Source organism: Ursus arctos, unplaced genomic scaffold, assembly GCF_023065955.2.
Source record: "Ursus arctos isolate Adak ecotype North America unplaced genomic scaffold, UrsArc2.0 scaffold_3, whole genome shotgun sequence".
Lineage (NCBI taxonomy): Eukaryota > Metazoa > Chordata > Mammalia > Carnivora > Ursidae > Ursus > Ursus arctos.
The window spans coordinates 13032802-13055169 of record NW_026622985.1 but is presented as its reverse complement, the minus strand read 5'-3'; the positions used below and the strand labels follow the sequence as shown (position 1 = coordinate 13055169).

At 36.8% G+C, this 22368-nt stretch overlaps 1 protein-coding gene across 9 annotated transcripts in view; it reads left to right on the top strand.

Annotated features, from left to right (window-relative positions):
* SUGCT (succinyl-CoA:glutarate-CoA transferase) overlaps positions 1-22368 on the top strand; it is a 756457-nt gene that overhangs the window by 29640 nt on the left and 704449 nt on the right. For 8 of the 9 annotated variants that reach the window (XR_006409930.3, XR_008956284.1, XR_003317135.4 and 5 more), the window contains exons 4-6: positions 81-166; positions 699-749; positions 5259-5379. Coding sequence is in view for 5 of the 9 variants with exons in the window: in XM_026502829.4 (XP_026358614.1) it covers positions 81-166; positions 699-749; positions 5259-5379 (258 nt within the window). In the remaining 4 variants the exon portion in view is untranslated. The remainder of the gene's footprint in view (positions 1-80; positions 167-698; positions 750-5258; positions 5380-22368) is intronic. The other variant, XM_057304154.1, reaches the window with a different exon arrangement.

The window sequence follows — 22368 nt, the reverse complement described above, 5'->3', positions numbered from 1 at the left end:
TATATGATGGATGAATGTTGGTTTGAATGTCTCATGATGTTTTGGAGTTAAAAATTAATAGTTCATACTATTATTTTCAGGAGCTGGTGATGATACACGAACTTGGGGGCCACCTTTTGTGGGGACAGAAAGTACTTATTTTCTCAGTGTTAATCGAAATAAAAAAGTAAGACTTAATTTCTTTCTTTGCTTTTTTTGTGTAATTCTCTTGTAATAACAAAACTTTTCATATCACCTTGGCTCATTCATTTCTATCCTTTTTTGTATATATAATTAATATTTAAAATAAGGTGAAATCTTATTCATTCACCAGTTACCAAATAGAAACAAGAGAGCATTTTACTAATCTTCCTTCTATACTAACTTAAAATATTTCATGAGAATTTATAATGGTTTATGATGGAAATAATTTTATTAAAGAAAGAAATCATTTGATTCTTTACATTTTATTCTTTCGGAGATTGCTAATTGCCTAACATTTGGTATTGTTATTTGAAAAATTTTTACTGTAATCCTTGCTATCATCCTAATATATCTATATTGCAAATAAAGTCAGTAAAGATAATTTAAATGTTTCTTTATAAGGAAAATACACTTGCTTAAAGTGAAGAACATTGATATGAATGGCTCCCTTATTGAATGTCCCAAATATGAAAAACTTTATGATAGTATTTTAATATATATATTTTAATTTTTAGAGTATAGCTGTTAATATCAAGGATCCAAAAGGGGTGAAAATCATCAAAGAGGTACAGTATGCTCTATGGAAGACATCTAACCACCTGGGTTGTAATTGGGGATTTCAATATCAGAGTAAAAGTGTTTTAAAACTTGATTTCATTGGCAAGCTCTAATTTTGCTGTAAATACCATTTAAGAATTTAACTTTACATTTATTATAAGTAAAATCTGCTTTCTAATTTCTTGTATGTTGTGTATAATATTTCTCTACTCTGTGAAAGTTTTCAGTTATATCTACTATCTACTATTGACTGAATGCCTGCTCTGCATCAGATCTTAGGCTTAGGCACTTTTCCATATATTATCTCCTCAAATCCTCAGAATTTGACCTGTAAGTGGGTATTAGAATCCTCATTTTCATGGGAGGAAAATGAGTCTCATGGGGCTCAAGTAATGCTCCGCAGATTACAGAGCTGGTAAAGGGAAGAACTGAAATTTGAACCTGGTGATGTGGGTCACATCACTGGAGAGCCCTGGCTTTTTCTAACCTTTATTCAGATGGTTAATATATCCATCCTCAGCATCTTTCCTTGAGGGGCAAGATTGTGTGTAATAGTTTGGTGCACACCCTGGTGTTCCACTGCTGAGATCCAAATCCTGCCTTCTCTACTTAGTAGTCTTGTGACTTCAGGTAGGTTACTTACGTTTGTTCTTTTGATTATTATTTAACTTCTTTATGCCTTAGTTTCCTTATCAGTAAAATGGGGATAATAATAATACCTACTTCTTAAGGTTGTTGTTAGAATTGAGTTAATATATGCAAAATGTGTAGAAGGGTGCCTGCCGTAGTTAGTACTCAGTCAGTATTAGCTGTTATTGTTGTTCCTGATACCCATAAAATTGGATTTATCATGTGAGATAAGACTTGCTCGTCATCTTTGTTAAAGTTTAAAATCTTATCTAATAGATGTAAGTGCTAAATACCCAAATTTGTTTCATATCAAAGCATCAACTTTAACATCATTGCCCTTACCTATCTGGCTGATTGAAAGATTAGAATCACTGACCACCCACTTTGGTTCTCTTGGGTCAATCCAGCAAAGGTAGAATTTTTATTTACTAGATGTATTTTGAACACAGAGCTTGATAATTGTCTTGGTCTTACTGCCCTGTTTTCATATATCTTTCTGTAGTGTAACTTAGATTTGTTTGTTTTTGTTTTCTTTTTCAGTTGAAACTTAGTTTGATTTTTCTAAAATTTTCTCCATTACTGTTGCCCTGCTCTGTTTTTCTGCAATTGTCTACCCTCACTTTGGACCCAATTCCCATGGTCTTCATTCTCAGAACATTCTTTTTATATTCTCCTCAGTGGATATTTCGTTTTATCTAATTATTTTTAGGAGATTGTTCTTGCCTTAATTCTCCTCTTTCTGTTCTTTCTCTGTTTCATCTTCAGTGGTCACAGTTCCTGCTTCTTTGCTTCTGTTTCAGAGCATTCTGATATTTTATCCTAAGTAGTCAAGGTTTCAGATTTGATTGAGCAAATACTTTGCAGTTTCATTAGAGCTTCTCAATGGGGCAGTATTAGGTGGAATTCATAACTCTTGCTACTAAGACAGAAGTGTACAGTTGAGTATTTTAGGCCTGCATGTGTAATTCTGACCAAAGGAAACGCATCTCCAGGACTTCTTTCTCACTGTCCTTGGATCTTGCCAGTCTTCTACCATGTTGCAACAGCTTTCAATTAACCTTCATTATGGGCCTGATTTCTCTTCATGTTTGAATGATAATAATAAAGTACATTTCAAGTCATATTAAACTTAAATAGATTGTATGAGGACATTATTCATGTCTGTTTCTTTTAGCTAGCTGTATGTTTTTAGCTTTTAGCATGTTATATATCTTATTGCCTGGGGGGAAAATTATTTTTTATTTTATTTTTTTAAAGATTTTATTTATTTATTCGACAGAGATAGAGACAGCCAGCGAGAGAGGGAACACAAGCAGGGGGAGTGGGAGAGGAAGAAGCAGGCTCATAGCCGAGGAGCCTGATGTGGGGCTCGATCCCAGAACGCCGGGATCATGCCCTGAGCCGAAGGCAGACGCTTAACCGCTGTGCCACCCAGGCGCCCTGGGAAAATTATTTTTTGCCTAATCTTTTTAATCTTTCTGGCATCAATTTCTCCTTTAGTTTAAGAGTAGCAAAACAACCTCCGTATTCAGACCATAGTGGCCATGATTGCTAATATAATGAGTTTAGTTTATGGAAGCAGTTCCAAAGTAGCATACAAAGCAATCAGCTGGATACATGAGAGCTTCAAAAAATATGACTGCTTTGTCTCCTAGGCTAACCAAAAACAGCTTGTGAAAAAAACAAAACTCTGCTTAGAAAATCTATGTAGAGCCTGGGATTTTCATAGCCATATGATTTGGTAACTTTCTGACACGTCATCTATATTTCAAATAATTCTCTATGTTAATTAGCAGACAGTCACAATATCCATATTGTGTGCACATGTTATGGTCCACAGCGCAATGTCGTGGATTTTATTTTCTTCCAACATTTTATTATGAAAAATTCAAACATACAAAAGAGTTGAAAGAAGAGCATAATGAACTTTCTTTAACCCTATGTCTAGATGCAATAATGTTATTATTTTGCTATATTTGCTTATCTACATACGTATAACTATGTGTGTGTTTGTGTGTGTATTTTTGAACTATTTTATATATTTTATTCTTTTTAAGGTTTATTTAATTATTTATTTATTGAGAGAGAATGAGCAGGGGGAGGGGCAGAGGAAAGAGGGAAAGAGAATCTCAAGCAAACTCTACACTGAGTGCAGAGCGCAGTGCGGGGCTTGATCTCATGACTCTGAAATCATGACCTGAGCTGAAACCAAGAGTCGGATGCTTAACCGACTGAGCCACCCAGGTGCCCCTTGAATTATTTTAAAGTGGAAGATATGAAACTTTGTGCTTAAATTTTTCAGAATACATTTCCTACCAATACTCATATTCTTTGATACAACATTTAAAAAATTACTTTATGATTTTTTAATTCAAAAATGTGGCTAAATTATTATCACTTTCCTTTCTACTTCTGATCTCCACTGTTCTTAAATTACATCTAATGAAGAGAACTCAGAATTAGATACTCTATATTTCAAATAATTTTAGTTCTTATTTACTACTCTGTGACTAGATGGAAGATTTTCTTTGTTCCCTTTCAGAAAGAAAAAGATAGTAGCTTCTCTAACTCATACAAAATTGTGCTTGCTTTTTATTCTGGGTCAGATTCTAGAACAGATTTTTTAGATGATTTGTGAGCACTTGGATGAGGAAGAGGTAATCACCAATAAAACTGGAAACCAGACTTCTTACTTTATTTCCTGGTAGATTATTGTATCAGGGGAAATGCAGTAAACACTTGGTCTCCCCTGAAGTAATTGTCATATATGACACTTGTAGTTAGAGTGAAGAGCAATATAACTCAGAGGGAGTTTCCTGATGGCTGAAGATACTTACTGTTTGACCTTTTATGGAAAAAGTTAGCCCACCCTTTATCTAGAATCTTATCTATTATATTAGTTTGTATGTGTGAATATATCTAAATTTATGTCAAAAGGGCAATTAAAAATTGTTGAATAATTATTAGGCACTTGAATATGTTCAAAAATTACTGCAATGGGGTTCCTGGCTGGCTCAGTTGGCGGAGCGTGTGACTCTTGATCTTGGGCTTTTAGGTTTGAGCCTCACATTGGGTGTAGAGATTATTTAAAAATAAAACCTTAAAAAAAAAGAACTAGTGTAATGAATTTCTCTGGGTGAAATAGTATAACTTTTGGATGACTTTAAAACAGACCTTAAAAGATACGCAGTCACAACTGAAATTTAGAAAATAATTTTAAGGTTAAGGTTTGTGTTGGTTCATTGTCCTCCAATTCAGATAGCAGTGATCTGGGAATCACTGGGCCTTGTTTCTGACTTACTAATTCACTGGGTTACAGTTTAATCGTTTTTTTTTTTTAATGGTTCATTAAATACATTTAGAACTCTTTGGGAAGAAAGCATCTGAAAAGTATGAAAGCATTTCCGAATTAACGTTTACGTGTTAAGTACCTATATGTGCAGGTTGTGGTGAGGAATGTTACATAGTAAGGATGGAGAATATCAAAGACATTGTATTTAGTTTTTTTGTAAAGGGTTTAAGATGTTTTTCATATGTTTTTATACATACATTTTAACTTTCCTACCTAAGCTTCTTGAGACTATATTTGGACCATGTAACCTAGATATTTCTTACATTTAATGTAAGCCTATCCACCTAACACCGTGATATTTGCTGGCTGTTTTAATGGCCATTGTTTTATTGGCAGCAATACCTCAAGTAGTTGACCGGAGCCTTTATGTTCATTTAATTCTACTTTATAATTCTACTTTTCCTGTGATTTTTCTGGACTATTACAATGTGAGGATCAACTGTGTTTACTGAAATTCGAATTGTGTCATGTGGGGGTTTGTTGCAAGTTTGGAAGTCCCTTAAGAAGTCTGACTCATCTTCCCCTCTTTCCTCAGCTTGCAGCTGTTTGTGATGTATTTGTGGAAAACTACGTCCCTGGCAAACTGTCTGCAGTGGGCCTGGGATATGAAGATGTAGACAAGATTGCTCCTCACATCATCTACTGTTCCATCACAGGTATTTTGACCCCACGCCCTTGTCAGTGAGTAGATTTTCCAGTTATTGGGTTTCTTTGTCCATGTAAGAAACCTCTTGCTAGTGTTGGTTTTCTTGAAGTCATTCTGTTCTCCCTAGCCCTTGCCCTCCAATTAATTGTTAAAGAATATTAACCGAAATGAAGATTTTTCATGTATTTATTGGCTATTTGCATGTCTTCTTGAATTGTATGCCTGTGGTTTTTTGACAATTTTCCTATTGATATTTTACAGACATTTACAAAGTACAGTTATTAATTCATATATAGATTGTAGGTAAAATATTAATGGGCTTTAGGGTAGCACAGGAAATCAACATATCCCTTTAATTTATTCAAAAGTGTTAAGCCAGGCGAAGGAAAAGAGTTCCATAGTCTTCCAGATTGTTTAGCTGGGGAATATTGTGGGTGTTTGTGTGTGTGTGTGTGTGTGTGTGTGTGTTCAGGTCCAAGGAAAAAAGGTTATCATATTAGTTAGTTTAACCCATTTTTAAGCACTTAACTATTAATTAGGGATGCAATATTATAAAAAAGTGGTTCTGAAAATTCTGAGTTACATTAGTCGTTTTTATCAGAAAAATTCACAATATTTTCAGTCTTTATTCATTCATCTACAAATATTTACCGCAGGCCTATGATTTGCCAGGCTGTATTCTAAGCTTCTGGGTTGTGGCAGTGAATAATGCATATTTATGCTGTCATAGAGGTTTGCATTATAGGTTAGGGAGATAGAGAATAAATAAATGAATATATTCTTTTGTTTTTTGTTTTTTGTAACTGAGCCAGGTAGTGATAAGGGCTAAAGAGAAATAAAGTAGGGCAAGAAGGAGGGGGTGAGGAGGAGCTATTTTATACTTGGAGATAAGAGAAGGTGCCCTTGGGGGTGTGGCACCTGGGTGGCTCAGTTGCTGAAGCGTCTGCCTTTTGCTCAGGTCATGATCCTGGGATCCTGGGATCCAGTCCATGCCGAGCTCTGTGCTCAGCAGGGAGCCTGCTTCTGTCTCTTCCTCTGTCTCCCCTCCCCCTCATGCTTGCTTTCTCTCTTTTAAATGAATAACTAAAATCTTAAAAAAAAAGAGAGAGAAGGCTCCCTTGGTTGTGAAATATATGACCTTTGAGCAGAGACCTGGATGAAGTAAAGGAGTGAATCGTATAGATATTGGCAAAGATGGCTTCAGGAAGGAGAAATAGCAAGTACAAAGGACCTAAGGCAGGAATGTGCTGGGCATGTTTGAGGACCATCAAGGATGGCTGAAGCACAGTGAGCCAAGGGGAATGTAACAGGAAGGAAAACAGGGAGATGTTGGTTAGCAAGATCATGAAGAGCTTGTTGGCAACTCTTAAGGAATTTGGCTTTTACTTTGAATATGTTTATTAGTTAATGGAGTGTTTTGAACAGAAGAGTGATATGATCTGACATATTTCTAAAAGGATCACTTTAGCCAGTGTGTTGAGAATAGACTGTAGAGGACAAGGGTAGAAGTGGAAGACCAGTCGTGAAGCTGTTTAACTACTGCAGGCTAGAGATGCTGGTGGCTTGAATTAGGGTAGGAGTGGTGGAGGTCATTGGGGAGCGATAGGAGTAAAAGTGTTTCTTTATTAGTCATAAAGTAATAATAACCAAAATACTTCTGTTTCTATGCATTCAGGTTAACTGAGATATAATAATACTTTGACTATGACATACTACTTTAGTATAAATAATGCTTTTCACAGTATAATTATGTGGTCCTTTTTTTTTAAGATAAACTAAGCTATAACTGCAATATTTGGTTGATATTACTTTAGAAAGGATGAAGAGCCCAATGATCATTTATTTCTCTACTGAATCAGCATGAGAGACAGGGTCTGTGCGTAGTAGATGACTCTTTGCTGCTAAATCTGACTCTTTCTTAGATGTACTATTTTATAGATATGTAATCACACTTCAATTTTTGTATCTATGTGTCAGTATTTATATGTGTCAGAGAGAGGGAAAGATTTTTCTTTAAAATCTCACAGTCCAATGGAAATATGGAGTTCTAAATTATTAAAATAAGTAAAATATCTTCCAATTACCTTGTTATCAAAAAAATGCTACATAACTAGCAAATGCAAAATCTGTGACAGTAAGTATTTATTTCTCATTCCCGTGAATTTACACTGGCTGAGGTTCAGCTGATCCAGACTGGTTAGATGTGGCTCCAAGTTTCAGTTTGGGGGCCTGGTGTGCTTTACCTGTCTCTTCCACTTCTTGGACCAGTGGCCACCAAATGCATGTTTTCCTCATACTGAAAGGCAAGAGTACAAGAGAATGAGCCTAACCTCACAAGCACATTTAAAGCATTAGCTCAGGGGCGCCTGGGTGGCACAGCGGTTAAGCGTCTGCCTTCGGCTCAGGGCGTGATCCTGGCGTTATGGGATCGAGCCCCACATCAGGCTCCTCCGCTATGAGCCTGCTTCTTCCTCTCCCACTCCCCCTGCTTGTGTTCCCTCTCTCGCTGGCTGTCTCTATCTCTGTCAACTAAATAAATAAAATCTTTAAAAAAAAAAAAAGCATTAGCTCACATCCCATTTGCTTACATTCCTTTGGTCAAGGCAAGTCACTCAACCAAGCCTAATACCAATGCATGGTGAAATATATTCAACTCTCATGGCAGGAACTACAGAGTCACATGGCAAGGTGTGGATTCCAAGAGGGGTAAAGATTAGGAATAATAATATATTTTATCACATCCCCCAGCCAAACAAAATGCTAATCCACTTGAGGGGCCCCTGGGTGGCTCAGTCGGTTATGCATCTGACTTCAGCTCAGGTCATGATATCAGGGTTCTGGGATGGAGCTCCATGTTGGGCTGTCGGCTCTCCACGTGGCAGGGAGTCTGCTTCTCCTCTCTCTCTGCCCCTTCCCCTGCTCCTGCACGTGCTCTCTCTCTCAAATAAGTAAATGAAATGAAATAATAAAAAAAAAAAGCTACTCTACTTGGGAAACCTCACAGTTCCCAAAGTTGCACATCTATAACCAGCTATAGTTAGAGCCAGCAGTTCTTCTGGGTCTTGGCTTGTGGTTAGAGAATCTCTGCATTTTCTTCCAGTTCTCAGATCCTGTATTAACGTTTTAGTGTGTCAAAGGGCCTTGGAGATAGATTGTATAATGCAGAAGTTCTCAGCTATGGGGAGAGTGGGGATTTCTTATGCTTTTCAGTGATAGGGATGGGGGAATAAGTAGGTGATGGGGAGAGGCATTTGCAGTCTGAACAAGCACCTTCCATAATTCTGTAATCCTCTACATCCCTATCTCCTGACAATCATGAGAAAAACATCCATACAGTTCATTCTCTTTTATTTCCTGATAAGGAAACAGGTCCAGAATGTCCAAGGGACCTCTGGTCACACAGCTGTTTAATGGCAGACGGCTTTAAAACTCAGGCCTCTTGACTAAATATTAAGTGTCTCTATGCTTTCCATATTTAGACATATATCATGGTTATATGTTACATTGTTATAACTTATATTGTTAAGTGATGACATGGACTTTGTGATTACAAGACACTGAACAGCTTGACTTGAGAATAGTATATTCTTGCTCTTCTCTTTCATTTGTTGTTAATCATATTTACTCATCAGGGAGTCTAAATGTCAACAGAGTCTTTAGAAGCAGAGGTCATTTATGAGTCATGAATTTGTAGTGTGTATATAAAATAAGGTCCATCTCTTTTTTAAAAGTTTGGTATTCTTGGTAATCAGTGTTTGTTTTTGATATTTTTTAATAAGACTGATTAGATCAGTCTAAAGTTGCACATGTTATGATTGGGATCCTAGACTTTCCTTATGTTTCCCAGTGGCATTGCTGTTCTGTCAGTGCTGTCCAAGCCCAAATAATCTGTTCTCACTCACATGTTGGCCTTATTGCTGATGAGAGTAATCTTAGAATGGTTGGGAGATTTATTTTAATGCACTCTGACAGTTGTGTGGTTGAGATTGCCTCAGTCTGTGAAATCTGGTCTGCAGGACAAAAATGCTAGACTGATCACAAGGGAGGAAGGACCTGATTATTTTTGTTAGCAAGGTTCTCTTATCATTTCAGAGTATGAACATTAGGGGGCAGTGTTTAAAAAGCTATAATTCACTAGGAATTACTTTTTGAGAAAACTAGGGTTTCCTCTGTACCAGTGGGTAGAGAAAATCTCTGAAAGGGCATATTTATATTTTTAAAGAAGTTTTGTTTTTTAAACTGACCATTCTCTACCTCTCTATACTTTTAGAAGTATAACGATATTCTCCATGGCACTTTAATTTTAAGTTGTACCTTCTTTCCTTTGTTTCTTCTGAGCATGTTATTAATTATAAAAACTTAGTAATAAAAATTCTCTCTACCACATTTTAAAATATTTACTCTTTTTCTTCTTATTAACTTCATTACTCTTTTTTCCTAGAAGGATAAACATTGCATTATATTATTGAGTCAGACTAATTTTGTGGTAGGGACATTGTGTATACCCTTTAATAATTTTTTTTTTTTTTTTGGGTTGGGAAGGGGCTTTGCAAAGTACCTTTTTGATTTTTGTGAATTCCCCAATGGCATTTTCTTAATCTCTGTCCTTGTACAGACAGATTAAAGGTTTCTACTTGAGGATAGGTCCTCAAGAGGGACCTCAGAACTCATATCAAAGAGACTATTTTAAAGAGTTAGACACATTCTTTAGTTTTAAATAGGAAAAAAGTCTGAGAGCTCTACTTATGAGTTAAGAATCGCTAAGACAGCTTTAAGGAAGAACCTGGTAGGCAGATTTGCCCAGTTAGATATAAAGACTGATACAACCCATAGTAATAAGACGGAGTGGTATTAGTATGAGGATGAAGAAATTGATCGATGGAACAGAAGAGAGAGCTGAGAAACATGCTGGCATATGTATGGAAACATGTTTTTTTAGGGCTTATACTTTAGTTCATTAAAGAATAGAATATGCAATAATTGATGGTAGAACATTGGTCATCCTTTTGGGGAAAGGTAAAATTGATCTTGAGTTTATTCTGTACAGTGACATAATGTTGATTTTTGCCCTAAATATAAAAAGTAAAACTTTAAAACTTTTAGAAAACAATATAGGACAATGTCTTATGACCTTATCGCAGGGAAGAAATTTGTAGACAGCACATGAAAAGTATAAACTACAAAGGAAGGGATTGATAAACTCGACTACTTATTAAAATGAAAAACTTTTGTGCACCAAAAGCCACCATAAAAAAGCAAGGAGATGAGTCATAGAGCCTTAGAAGGTAACTGACACAGGATTAATAACCAGAATATATTAAAAATTCTTTTAAATCAAATAGAGAAAAAGAGAAACAATTCAATAGACAAATGGGCAAGCTCCAGAAAAGGAAACCTGAATGGCCATAAAAAGTTACTCAGGCTCAGTAGTTTTTAGAAAAATGCAAATTACACTGTATGTTAACTAACTAAAATTTAAATTAAAAATGCAAATTAAAACAAGAATAATATTCCACTTCACACCTAAGAGATTGACAGACATTTAAAAGTCTGACATTACCAAGTGTGGATGAAGCAAAGGAATCCGTGAACATTGCTGGAGGACTGATACCCATGTTGGAAAATGATATCCACGTTGGGAGCGATTTGGCAAGCTCTTTTGAGATTGTACACGAGTCTACCCTGTGATCTCCAGTTTCACTTTTAGGCACGTCCCTATAGAAAGTCTTGAGCATGTGCATGAGGGGACATGAAGAATGTTCATAGCAGCATTTGTTTGTAATAGCAAAAAGGTGAAAATATGAGATGAAGTATATTTCAGTATGAAAATGGCTAAATGTGTAATATAATGAATGGGATACCATTAAGCAGTGGAAAGAGTAAGCTGGAACAACATGAAATCAATTAGATGAATTTTCCAAACATAAAATTCACTGAAGAAAGCAAGTTACAAAAGCTGATATGTAGAGTTAAGGTAATAAAAATTGTATATATTTTTTAGTAATTCACTGAAGTATAGTTAAAATATAAAGACATGCATGGTAGTGAAAAATACTAAATTTAAGAGAATGATTACCCCTGGGGAGTGGGAAGGGACATAGGCAGGACTTCAACTTTATTTGCCAAATATGCATGCATATTTGTTAGATTATTCTGTATACCCTTTTATGTTCAACATAACAAAAGATCCAGAAATACCCAAATATTTCCCTCCCACCCACCCACCCTCCCTCCCTCCCTTCCTCTGTCTCCCTTCTACTCCAACGCATATTTCTTGAGCTTCTGTATTTCCTGGCTGTGTTGCGTGTACAGGGTGAACAATGCAGACATGATTTCTGCCTTTAGGAGCTTACAGCCTAGTGTTACAGACATTTTATGAAGAAGTTAAAGAAATCGTGTGGCATGTACTAATAAATTGTGTTGTTATGAAAGAATCAAACAAGGTACTTGACAGAGATTAATAGAGGAGCGGATGCATAGTGTAAATGGGATGGTCAGAAAAGGCCTTTCTGGGGAGTTATCATTTAATAGACCTAAAATATGAGAAGGAACCAGCTATTCAAAGATCAAAGGGAGGAGCATTTCAGGCAGAGAGAACACTATGTGCAAAGGCCCTGAGGTAGGAAGGATCTAAATTCCTTTAAAAGCCTGAGAGAAAGCCAACGTGCCTGAAATACCAAAAACAATTAGAATGCTTGAGAAGACACCGTATAGGGGTGCAGATGCTATGGCATACTGGGCAGGATTTGAGCAGTAGAGGGATATGATCCAAATTACATTAAAAATAATCTTTAAAATAGGTAGTAATCAAATACTGATTAACTCAGAGAAGAACTTCATTATAAACATTGGACATAGAATTACACAGCCATAAGAAAGGATGAGGTCTGCCATTTGTGATATCATGAATGGACCTAGAGCATCATTATGCTAAGTGGAGTAGGTCAGAGAAAGACAAATACCATATGATTTCACTCATATGTGGAAGCTAAGAAACAAAACAAAACAAATGAATAAATAAACAAAAAGCAGAATCAGACCTAGAAATACAGAGAACAAACTGATAGTTGCTGGGGGTGAAGAGGGGATGGGCAAAATAGGTGAAGGGGAGTGGGAGGTAAGGCTTCCAGTTATGGAATGAATAAGTCATGGGAATAAAAGGCACAGCACAGGGAATATAGTCAATGATATTGTAATAGCATTGCATGGTGATAGAAGGTAGCTACATTTGTGAGCATAACATAATATATGGAGAAGTTGAATCACTGTCTTGTGTATGTAATGTGTGTCAACTATACTAAAAAAAAAAAAATAACTGACAAACTTCTAGTCATACTAACCAAGATAAAAAGAGAGAAGATACAAAGTTAATCAATGTCAGGAATGAAAGAAGGGCCATCACTTCTGACAACAAAGACATTAAAAGGATATCATTTCTGACAACAAAGACATTAAAAGGATATCAATCAGAATATTACAAATAACTCTATGCCCATGAATTAAAAAACTGAGATGAAATAGAATAGAATAAATCCTTAGAGAAGACAAAGTACCAAAACTCACTCAAGAAGAAACAAGGTGAATTGTGCTATATCTATTTTTAGTTAAAAACCCTTTGGAAAAAACTTCAGGCCCAGATCAGGTTTCACTGGTGAATCTTACCAAACATTGAGTAAGAAATACTATCAATTTTACATCATCTCTTCCAGAACAATAGAAAAGGAGGGAATACTTCCAAACTCATTTTATGAGGCCAGCATTGCCCTGATTCCAAACTAAAGACATTTCAATAAAAGAAAACCAAAGACCAATATCCCTCATGAACATGGAAGTAAAAATTCTCAACAAAATATGAACAAATTGAATCCAGCAGTATATAAAATGATAATACATCACAATCGAGTGGGCTTCATCCCAGGAATGTAGGCCAGGTGAACTTTCAAAATCTGTGCTAACCATATTTGCGCACAAAAGAACGACATATGAGAAAAGCTGCATAACCTTTGGCTTTGGCTGTGACTTTAGACGTGTGATGGCAAGAACATGATCCATTTGGCTATCAAAAGGAGTGTAGTCCTGATTCATACTACAGTGTGGATGAACCTCAGAAACACCAAGCTGCATGAAAAAGGCCAGATGCGAAAGGCTAGGTATTGTCTGATTCCATTTATATGCAATGTCTAAGAAAAGACAAATTTATAAGCTGGAAAGCAGATCAGTGGTTGCCTAACGCTGGAAATGGGCGTGGGGGATTAACTGCCAAGAGGCATGAGGAAACTTTTTAGATTGTGGTGATGTTTGTAAAACTCTATACATTGATTTATGGACTTTCAATGGGTGAATTTAGTGCTGTATAAATTATATTTTCATAACGCTTTTTAAAAAAGTCCCAATGTTCATAGCAGCAACCCAATGTTCATAGCAGCAATGTCCACAATAGCTAAATCGTGGAAGGAGCCGAGATGCCCTTCAACAGATGACTGGATTAAGAAGTTGTGGTCCATATATACAATGGAATATTACTCAGCAATCAGAAAGAATGAGTTCTCAACATTTGCTACAACATGGACGGCACTGGAGGAGATAATGCTTAGTGAAATAAGTCAAGCAGAGAAAGACAACTATCATATGATTTCTCTCATCTATGGAACATAAGAACTAGAATGATCAGTAGGGGAAGAAAGGGATAAAGAAAGGGGGGGTAATCAGAAGGGGGAATGAAACATGAGAGACTATGGACTATGAGAAACAAACTGAGGGCTACAGAGGGGAGGGGGGTGGGGGAATGGGATAGACCGGTGATGGGTAGTAAGGAGGGCACATATTGCATGGTGCACTGGGTGTTATACACAACTAATGAATCATCGAGCCTTACATCGAAAACCGGGGATGTACTGTATGGTGACTAACATAATATAATAAAAAATCATTATTAACAAAAAAAAAAAAAAAAAAAAAAAAAAAAAAAAAAAAAAAAAAAAAAGTGAGAAAAAATTGGACATTGAAAGAAAGTTCATGTTCCAGAAAGTAGTGATTAAGATAAAATTTCTTGAGATTACTGAGGAAATCACCATGCCTCCGTAGTGTATCAGCGTCAGTAGCAGAGGCCCATGAGCCCAAATGGCTATGGCAAATCATCCAGCGACTGCATCCAACATTCATATCATGGCAACGACAAGACAAAACAAAACACTGCTGCACTTGGATTCATAGGGAGTGAGTTAGCCTGTGTGTGTGTGTGTATGTGTATTCTCATCATTTTCTGCATATTACCACATAACCGCATCTCTTTAAGAAGAGTAACTAGAAGCCTGCCTGCACTGTAAATCCATAAAGATGTTGAAGGTGAGGAAGAGAAGGAAGGAAGGAAAGGAGTGAGGAATGGATGGAGGGAGAGGGGGATGGAAGAAAGAAGAGAAGGAAGGAAAGAAGAGAAAGACTCAGAACTGAGTCAAATTAAATAACAATGGGCAAGTTTTTGTTGTTGTTTAACCTCTAAAAATTGTAGTCTAGTTTAGTTCACATGACATTCACATGGCAGTAAGCATCATTCTTAGATTGAATAAATAATCAGTATGGATATGACATTAAGAGGGATCCTTACAGTCAAAATAATTGGAAACTACTGGTCTAAATTGTGAATGTCTCAGTTGCACCCGGTTCTCTCAGGAAATGCTTTTTTCTCCAGAAATTCAGAATATTGTGGCCATCTGTCCAACTTTATAATCAGTGATCCCCAGCAAAAGTGTGGTTTGACATATTTACCATTTCATACCAAACTCATTATTTAAACAAATAATGACACCATCTCTGCAGGGGAAGAGAAACTTAGCGCATAAATACAAGATTTCAAAACACAGCCCATAAAGCTAGGGACTGAGATGATATTTTGTCTGTAGAGATGGACTGACTCCAGAAAGTGACTTTATGCCTTTATTTTATCCCCGAAGGGAATAACCTTTTTATCTTTAAATACTTCTTTTTACCCTTACACATATAACAGATGTGTTGTACAAGTTGGACTCAGTGGAGTAGAAGCAGAAACTTTATTCTCTCCCACCCTACCTCTGCAACCTGCACTCTTGACTCATTTTCCTTGCTCGTGGATGAAATCCCAGGCAAGTCCTATAGATTTTTTTCCTGTTGTTTCACTTAAAGTATTAAAAAGTCCAGCCCAATCTAAAGTCATAACTTCAGACTCTTGTGCAGTTTATGACCTTTCCTTTTCCCCAACTTGAGTCTGCTTTTTTGGGAACCCGGGGAGAGAAAAAGAGTCGGGGAGGGGGAAGAGAGAGAGAGGGAGGGGAAAAAGAGAGAGAGAGAGAGAGTGTGTGTGTTGGAAGGTGATAGTCATTTTCTTCATTCTTCCATGATTCTTCTCTTCCCTGTTGCTAGCAGTTTTGTGTAATTCCTTCAGAGTCAGGCCTTTTTAGGGAAAGGGAGTTGAGTTAATGGGTACACAGAAAGCCTTTAGTTGCCTGATGTAGTTGGAGCCCTGCATTGGAGACTTCTTTGTGCCTGAAGCTCAGTTGGTGGCTTTTTGTCTTGTGAGGAGCTTGGTAGGATCCTGAGACCTCAGACTGTGGTTCTTCCCCTTCAGCGCCTGTCTTTTTGTGGTCCTCTGTACACAGACTAGCTATTTAGGTCACATGGTCCTAAGGCAGCCCTTATGGGTAGAATTCCTTTTAAATGAGCTAGTTCTGCTCTTCTGATGGTCCACTTGGCTCATTGGGCAAACTGCCCCTTTCTCTTCATCATCATTGGTGGGAGTGCAGTTTACTTCCAAACCTGTTACTTTTGCTGCGTTTAACTGATGAAACCATAATCTCCTGCTTTTGGTATGTTTTTAGGTAAGAGTCAAGTCCTTAGGTAATTTCAAGTTCTCAGAACACAGGCCAAGATCTCAGATGTTTTTTTTGAAGTTTCCCTCAAGTGGCTTGAAGTAAGGGGGAGGCAGTTTGCCCCTCCCCTGTGGCAGGGTAAATGCATAGCATGCTGACAACTCTTTCTAAGGAAACCCTTGCTAAAGGTCTTTTTGCCTCCCTACCTTTTCTTGCATACCTTCAAATGGATGATAAGCTAAGGGCAGCAAAAGTGGTTTCATAATATTTTAGCATGGTCTACACTGGTGTTCTGACAGATACGGCATTTTTTGGGGGGTTTGAAGCTTCAGATGAACTGGGATGAGAGTTCCATTTAAACATTCTTTAACTCAAATTTTGTTAAAGAAATATGTTTTTCGGGAGGTAATGAATAATACTAAATAGAACAAACCTGAGATCTCTGTCTTTAAAATTTTAAGTATGAAATGATAATATTTAATGATAAAAGTGTTTTGATTGATTTCATATGCATTTTCAAATATTTAAACACCAGTGCAAAGGTCACGTTTTTCCATATACATAATTTCTAAATAAAGATCTTTCCCCAATAGCAAATACTGCTTTAAGCTGATACTGAGTTGTTACTGGATATAAGGAACATTATGATAGTTTCCCTTGGGAACTCTTTATGAAGCTGTGAAATTAAGAAAATCTACTGGACTGGACCATGAACAAAATGACTTCCCATTATGTTTAAAGAGACAAAATTGCTCTTCCTAAAAGAGTTCTGCTGGGTGTATTTATGGATTTGCAGTGAGTACTATCTCATGACACAATTTTATACATAAATGTATGTTTGACCTACTTCAGTCCCCAGTTACTTTTTTTTTTGCATATACTATTGATCAATAAAAGAGGAATTCAAGACTTAAGAAGGAGGTTGAGCTGTTTTCTCAATGCTTTATAATTCCAGAAGCAAAGGGATAGGCTGGGCCTAGCAATATGGTGTAAATCTAGAATCAGTTGGTTTTACCTTTGGTCTCTGATTTCTAATATATGGATAATGGTTCCCAACTTAAAGAACTTCTTGGGGTCTAGAGACCACCAGGACGGAAAAAGATGACAACGTTAGTTCATGTTAAAGTAGTAGTTATTTCAAAACCTTCACAAATCGAATGATTCACGGATCGTGCCAGATAACACACGTCAAGACTTAGCCATCATTCCAAAACCCTGTCATCGAACTGAATTGTTTCCCTTTATGGTAACAGGCCTGGGAAATAAATCCATAAATTTAAAGAAGTAATGCTAGATAAGAAGAAATGTTATACTTAAAAGGATGCAAAGAATAAATGTTAGATAAAATTTAGATAACATTTATTTCATGAGTGCTAATGGTATTTTTTCCATTCCTTGGATGGTCTTCCAAGCCAGCCTTAATGCAGTACTACAACTTTCAGTCCTTTACTTGAACTGCAATATTTTTAATCACAGAGCTTTAAAGTATGTGGAGTAAGTAATAAGCACGCAATCCTGAAAGATCAGAGATGTTGATAGAATATCAGATTGTGGAATCAGTGATTCTGATTTCTAAAGAATGTAAAACCCGTAAAAGTTTATCAAGTGAAAAAATACCAAAGTTAAAAAATTTAGCAAACATACTTGGGTATAAGGAAAATTAGTCTAACAAACAGGCCAATTAAAAAATGGGCAGAAGACCAGAATAGACATTTCTCCAAAGAGGATATGCAAATGCCAATGAGCACACGAAAAGATGCTCAACAGTACTAATCGTTAGGGAAATTCAAATAAATACCAAAATGAGATACCACCTCATTCCTATTAGGGTGGCTACTATTAAAAAAACCCACAGAAGTTAAGTGTTGATGAGGATATGGAGAAATTGGAACGCTCGTGCACTATTGGTGGGGTGTGTATACTAATGTAAGCCACAGTGGAGGTTCCTCAAAGATTTAAACGGAATTACCATATGAGCCAGCAATTCCACTTCTGGGTATATATGCAGAAGAATTGAAACCAGAGACTTGAACAGGTATTTGCACGTGTATATTCATAGAAGCAGCATTATTCAAAATGGCCATAAGTTGGAAGAAACCAAAGCGTCCACTAATGAATGGATGAGTGGATAAATAAAATGTGGTACATGCATACAATGGGATATTATTCAGCTTAAAAGGGAAGGAAATTCTGACATGTGCCACAACGTGGATGAACCTTGAAGATGTTACGCTACGTGAAATAAGCCAGACACGAAAGGACGAATACTTACGATTCCCATTTAGAGTAGTCAGATTCATAGCGATAGGAAGTAGAAGGGTCGTTCCTGGGGTCTGGGGGGAGGAGAGGGTGGGGAGATGCAAAGTCTCAGTTTGGGAAGATGAAAAGTTTTGGAGATGGATGGTGGTGATGGTTGCACAACAGCATAAACGTTACCACACTGTACGCTTAAACCTGGCAAAATGGTAAATTTTATGTTGTGTATGCTTTATCACAATTGAAAAAGTAAAAATTAGAATGAAAAAATAGAGTAAAAGAAAACATTTAAGTAAAAAAAATAGTTTAAGGTACAAGGTATACTGTGGGAAAAATTGCAATTACTATATTACAGCTGCAAGAAAATGTTTCGCTATATCTGGAATAGTGGTATGCAAATATAAGTACTTGATGACTAAGTATTGAATATATAAAACACTCCTTTGTTCAAGAAAAAACTGATTCTTAAGTGTATAAATTAAAAACCCTTTATTTCAAGGATTTTGGGTTTTGTTTCTTTTCAGTCTCATGGGATTAGCATATACTTGTAAATTAGAATATACTTGTAAATTTGCTTAATACTAAATACTGGCCAACATTCCATTTTTTTGGGGGTCAAAATCCTATTCCATAATACTACTTTTATGTCTTTAGATTCTTATTGCTATTCACCCTGTATTTATCATTCTGTTGTAAATAATTTATCATTCCTAACATTGTCTAGGAAATACTGAAAGGATTGAGGCAAATATTTATTCATTTAAATGAATACTTTCCGGAGAGAAGAATTGCCTGTTAGGATAAATAGTTATAATCATGAGTTATAATCTATGAGAGTTGCTGGTCTTCTTCGAAATAAAGATAGAATTACTTAAATATTTTCAACCTGACAAATGAAATTTTATGCTCCCAAATATTTCCATTTCTGCTACCCCAGCCAGAAATTTCAATCTTGTTTCTCACAGCTCTCCAAGGAAAGCCAAAATGGTAATGGGGGACCTACCTTCACCTCAGTTAGAAACACCCAGAATTTTATTTGTTCTCTTACCATCCTTACATTTTGAATCTTCTACTCTTCTTCCCCTACAGTGTCTCGCATGCTTGGGTCTCACGTACTCTCGGTTCTGTTTCTAACGCAGCGTATGGATGCAATGATTCCACTGAGCCGTACATCGTGTCCACACAGATACCCTCGTTTAGGTCTTCTGCCTATCAGTGTTTAGTTGAAGGTGCTCAGGATCATTTATCAGCAACAGAGTGTTCAGTGTTTATCCTTAGTGCTTCTGTGGGTCTTTGCTTCTTTGGATGGGATGCTGTATGCTTCTGTCCTCTATTCCGACTACCATTTCAGGTCTGATCTTTCCTTTGACCTTGAACTGTTTCTTACGTCTGGAGGCCATGGGGATTATGGACCTAAGCTGTTTGGTCCTTCTTTTTGACTGTCTTGAGTTACTCAGTCTTAAAAACAACCAGAGCTAGTATGAAAGGCATAGAATCACTGACAGTGTGGCCCAAATACTTCTCAGGTGAAAACGGGGTGGGGAAGAGGGATAAGTCACAGGAGGAATCTCGCATTGTGAAACATAGGTGTGGAGAGGCAACTGTTGAAATATATTTCCCTCTTGGGCAGCCTACCACTGCGCTCCCAGCATTTCACTGGATTCTTTGCATTTCCACAATTCAGTTACATAGAGTGGGGGCCTGGAAGGGCCTGTGGGCCAGATTTGTCCAATTGTCATTTTTTGAAAATAAAGTTTTATAGGAACACAGCCATACCCATTTGTTTATATGTTATCTATGGCTCTTTTTGTGTTGCAACAGCAGAGTTGAGGAGTTCAGCACAGAACATTCCATCCCCAACCCCCCCAACTCACAAAACCTAAAATATTTACTATCTGGTGCTTGACAGAATTTGCAGGCCTCAGAGCTAGAGCATTTGGTATTCATGTCCTGAAGGCAGGATGACCCTACAGGATGAAGAGGAAGAAACCCACCCTTTTGTTTTTATTTTATTTATTTGTTTCCTTTGGCTCCCTTTTTTTTTTTTTTTTGTCATGGATCAGCGTTTTATTTTTTTTTATTATTATTTTTTTAATAATGATTTTTTATTATATTATGTTAGTCACCATACAGTACATCCCCGGTTTTCGATGTAAGGCTCGATGATTCATTAGTTGTGTATAACACCCAGTGCACCATGCAATATGTGCCCTCCTTACTACCCATCACCGGTCTATCCCATTCCCCCACCCCCCTCCCCTCTGTAGCCCTCAGTTTGTTTCTCATAGTCCATAGTCTCTCATGTTTCATTCCCCCTTCTGATTACCCCCCCTTTCTTTATTCCTTTCTTCCCCTACTGATCATTCTAGTTCTTATGTTCCATAGATGAGAGAAATCATATGATAGTTGTCTTTCTCTGCTTGACTTATTTCACTAAGCATTATCTCCTCCAGTGCCGTCCATGTTGTAGCAAATGTTGAGAACTCATTCTTTCTGATTGCTGAGTAATATTCCATTGTATATATGGACCACAACTTCTTAATCCAGTCATCTGTTGCAGGGCATCTCGGCTCCTTCCACGATTTAGCTATTGTGGACATTGCTGCTATGAACATTGGGGTGCATATGGCCCTTCTCTTCACTACGTCTGTATCTTTGGGGTAAACACCCAGTAGTGCAATGGCTGGATCATAGGGTAGCTCAATTTTTAACTTTTTAAGGGACCTCCACACGGTTTTCCAGAGTGGCTGTACCAACTTGCATTCCCACCAACAATGTAGGAGGGATCCCCTTTCTCCACATCCTCTCCAACAGTTGTTGTTTCTTGCCTTGTCTATTTTTGCCATTCTAACTGGCGTAAGGTGGTATCTCAGTGTGGTTTTGATTTGAATTTCCTTGATGGCTAATGATTTTGAACATTTTTTCATGTGTCTGTTAGCCATTTGTATGTCTTCATTGGAAAAGTGTCTGTTCATATCTTCTGCCCATTTTTTGATTTGTTTATTTGTTTCTCGTGTATTGAGTTTGAGAAGTTCTTTGTAGATCTTGGATACCAGTCCTTTATCTGTAGTGTCATTTGCAAATATCTTCTCCCATTCCGTGGGCTGCCTCTTAGTTTTTCTGACTGTTTCCTTGGCTGTGCAGAAACTTTTAATCTTGATGAAGTCCCATAAATTCATTTTATCTTTTGTTTCTCTTGCCTTTGGCTCCCTTTTGAGTCAAAACTCTGAGGATCCTTAGGATAGAAAATGCATTGTGATGTTAAAGCTGGGGATCTGAGTCCTGTGCCTACATTTCCAGGAATTATTTCCAGGAAATAATTCTCCACAACGAAAGTAATTACAGACGTAATAAGAAATGGAATCAGGAAAAGATTTACATTTAGTTTGGCTATATAAAATAATACCTAAGATTTACTGAGCATTTATTATGTGTTAGGCACTGTGCTAAGCATTTATTATGTATTATCATACAAAATAGCACTAATTGGCATAATTTACATTTAGGCAAATCTTGTAATTATGATATATTAATTGCTTATCAATTATAAAAAATACCATGCAGCATAATCCAAAAAAGCTCTCAATGAGGATTTATGAGGCTTGTATTAGAGTGTCTGGTGACCTTAGGGAAGTCATTACACTGATCTGATCTTAAATGTCCTCATCTCTAAAATGGAAATAAATCTGCCTGCTTACCTCATAAACTTCTAGTGGAGTCTGAGACTTAGTTCACGAAAGTTCCTTCAGAGTTGTAAATTATTTTAGAGATATTAAGGACATTGAGTCATTAAATATGTTTCAGATAATGTTATGTAAATTTTATATCGGGTATAATACTGGTCATACCTAGAACTTTTTTTTTATGTGACTACATAATGGAGAGCAAAGGCTTAGGGGTTG